Here is a 3,080-nt window from a genome sequence, read left to right as displayed (position 1 = left end):
ATCTTGTTGAATTCCCATGTTTCAAAAAGGAGCCATCCTGGGAGACAAAGCGAGACCGTGTCTCAGAAAAAAAAAAAAAAAAAATCGTAACTACATACTCAGTGAAAAATTCATTCTCAAAAACTTCCAATTTATGTTTCCAAAGTCAAAATATTCAGACTTTATGATCTTGTTGAATTCCCATGTTTCAAAAAGGAGCCTGAGCAAGAATAAACTAGTGAACGGGCAAGAGGAGGTAGGAAGGTGATAATAAAGCCACCAATGTCAAAGCTCTGGGTTGCTGGGGACTTCAGTCTCATTATCACCTGCCACACGTGCTGAGTTTCCCTGCCACATTCACACTGGCTAAACTGGAGTTTTCAGCACGAAGCAGAGGTTCTATCACAGAGGATCTTTTATTTATAGTACAGATGGCTTCCTCTTAAGTGAGGTAGGAAATAAAGGACAATAAAGCAAATGTTTATGATGGAAGTCTGTAAACTGCACACACTTGTGCCTCCACCTACCCCCTACACAAAAAGAACTTTACACAACGTGGGTCTGAGAAAGTTTAAAATGAAAGAAAACTTTGGGTCTTCCAATACTGAATTTGCAGTTACTGAAGATGAGAAAAGTTGCATTGAAGCCTGGTTTAATGGCTACATATTTTTGGAGTTCTTATTCCCCTCAGGGATGGGCATCTACCTGAGACCTAGAGTTGCAGAATGACACCTAAAACTTGCCTCACCTCGAATGCTGCCGAGATGATCTTTGCTTTCTTGCTGAGCACAGAGCCCACCGCATTGAAGTTCTTGTCTCGGATCTCAGCATAGAGCTCCTCTGCAGAATTCAGCTGCAGCTTCTTTGCTTCCGTGGGGAGGTCCTTACCACCATCGCCCTGTTTCTTAGGTGCAAATTTCTCTGGAGGTAATTTCACATAACCTGAGCAGCAATGGAAGGGAATAAGCACCTGTGTGCAACGACTGGAAGAACCAATCAAGCGGCCAAGCACAAAACAGAATTTCCCTCAGGAGAAAATGGAAGATGGCAAATGACACATAGCTCTGAGCTTTTGATTTTCCATGATCAAAGTACAGGAAGTAGTGACTCTAATATTGATACCACAGTTCTAATTAACTTTGGGGCACCTATATAAACCACATGCAGCACTGTCTACCTCCTAAATTTATTTAGAGATTAGGTCACCTTTCCACTCAGAAAACTTTCAAGGATCTCCCCATTGACTTTTAGTATTTTTTCAAACTAGATCATGTTCCATTAGTGGATCATGAAATCAAGCTGGTGGGTTGCAAGTGGCATCTTAAAAACAAAACCAAGACAAAACAAAACAAAACAGCAGTACCAAAACAGCGAAGGGCAGAAAGTACAAAAGCTTATCACATGACGTTAGAGAAACTAGTGATGATTTCAGTTTTTTTTTTTAAATAGAAGTTTTGTTTCAGTTTCGCGTGCACACATATACATACATGTATGTACTGGGTCATGATATAAAATACATTTCTTACTGTGGGTTGGAATCCAAAATAGGTTAAAAGCCATTCTAGAACAAGAATTAGAAACTATGACCTGAGGGCCAAACTCTGCTCACTCTCTTTTCTTTTTTGAGACGGAATTTCACTCTTGTCACCCAGGCTTGAGTACAATGGCATGATCTCGGCTCACTGCAACCTCCGCCTCCTGGGTTCAAGTGATTCTCCTGCCTCAGTCTCCTGAGTAGCTGGGATTATAGGCACCCGCCACTACGCCCAGGTAATTTTTTTGTATTTTTAGTACCGACAGGATTTCACCACGTTGGCCAGGCTGGTCTCGAACTCCTGACTTCAGGTGAGCCACTTGCCTCGGCCTCCCACAGTGCTGGATTATAGGCGTGAGCCACCACGCCCAGCCCACTTTCTGTTTTTGTAAATAAAGTTTTATTGGCACACAGCCACAACTATTCTTTTTGTATCGTCTATGGCTTCTTTCACATTACAATGACAGAGACAAGGAGGTTCCTCTGTATGACTTGCGCTGTGTAACAGGCGAAAGCCTAAAATACTTACTATCTGGGTCTTTATAGAAAAAGTTGTACACCCTGATCTAGAATAAGCTTCCAAATTCCTTAGCATGGGAGTCTTAATTTCCTTCTCCCTACTCTGCTCCTGCCAAGCCAAGTGAGTCTCTATTTCCCTGGAACACTCCACATGTGCTCATGAACTACTGATGGCACGGAGCTGGTGTAACTCTGTAGTAAAGCAATTTGGCAACACGTACCAAGTGCCTTTCACCCGAAAAATCCTGCATCGGGGAATCCAGGGTAAGAAAATAATCTGATATATGAAAAAAATCTTATGTAGGCTGGGCACGGTGGCTCACGCCTGTAATCCCAGCACTTTGAGAGGCTTAGGTGGGAGGATCTCTCTCTTTCTCTTATTTTATTTATTTATTTAAGAGGGAGTCTTGCTCTCTTGCCCAGGCTGAAGTGCAGTGGCGTGATCTCAGCTCACTACAACTTCCACCTCTCGGGTTCAAGCGATTCTCCTGCCTCATCCTCCCGAGTAGCTAGGATTACAGGTGCCCGCCACCACATCTGACTAATGTTTGTATTTTTAGTAGAGACGGGTTTCACCATTTTGGCCAGGCTGGTCTCAAACTCCTGATCTCAAGTGATCTGCCTGCCTTGGCGTCCCAAAGTGCTGGGGTTACCAGCGTGAGCCACTGCACCTGGCCTCATCTTTCTTCCACATCCCTCTCCTCCGGCCTTCCCTTGGCTCCGTGTGGCTTCATTCAGGATGGCAATAGAGGCTGGCGACTATGCAGATGAGGGAAGAAGGCCAGGCTGCGACAGGTGTGGGGGTCTGTGGTGAGGCAGGGAGTTCTAGAGGCACTAGGTCCTGGCCACCAGTGGGAGCGTGGCCTCTTGCCAGTGCTTCCAGTATTTTTCAAGTCATGGCATAATTCAGGATTATTACTTAAAATGTATCACATTTAAAAACTGACAGAAGGCCGGGCGCGGTGGCTCAAGCCTGTAATCCCAGCACTTTGGGAGGCTGAGACGGGCGGATCATGAGGTCAGGAGATCGAGACCATCCTGGCTAACA

The 3,080-nt window shown here is 44.6% G+C and overlaps 1 protein-coding gene across 1 annotated transcript in view; it reads right to left on the bottom strand.

Moving 5' to 3' along the window:
• Positions 1-3,080, bottom strand: part of VPS33A (vacuolar protein sorting 33 homolog A (S. cerevisiae)) — a 46,789-nt gene that overhangs the window by 24,111 nt on the left and 19,598 nt on the right. Inside the window, exon 7 of the mRNA XM_011948589.1 lies at positions 728-921. Within this exon, the coding sequence (XP_011803979.1) occupies positions 728-921 (194 nt within the window). The remainder of the gene's footprint in view (positions 1-727; positions 922-3,080) is intronic.

Source organism: Colobus angolensis, unplaced genomic scaffold (genome assembly GCF_000951035.1).
Source record: "Colobus angolensis palliatus isolate OR3802 unplaced genomic scaffold, Cang.pa_1.0 Scaffold28, whole genome shotgun sequence".
Taxonomy (NCBI): domain Eukaryota; kingdom Metazoa; phylum Chordata; class Mammalia; order Primates; family Cercopithecidae; genus Colobus; species Colobus angolensis.
The sequence above is the reverse complement of the archived record's forward strand: the minus strand, read 5'-3'. Positions and strand labels throughout refer to the sequence as shown.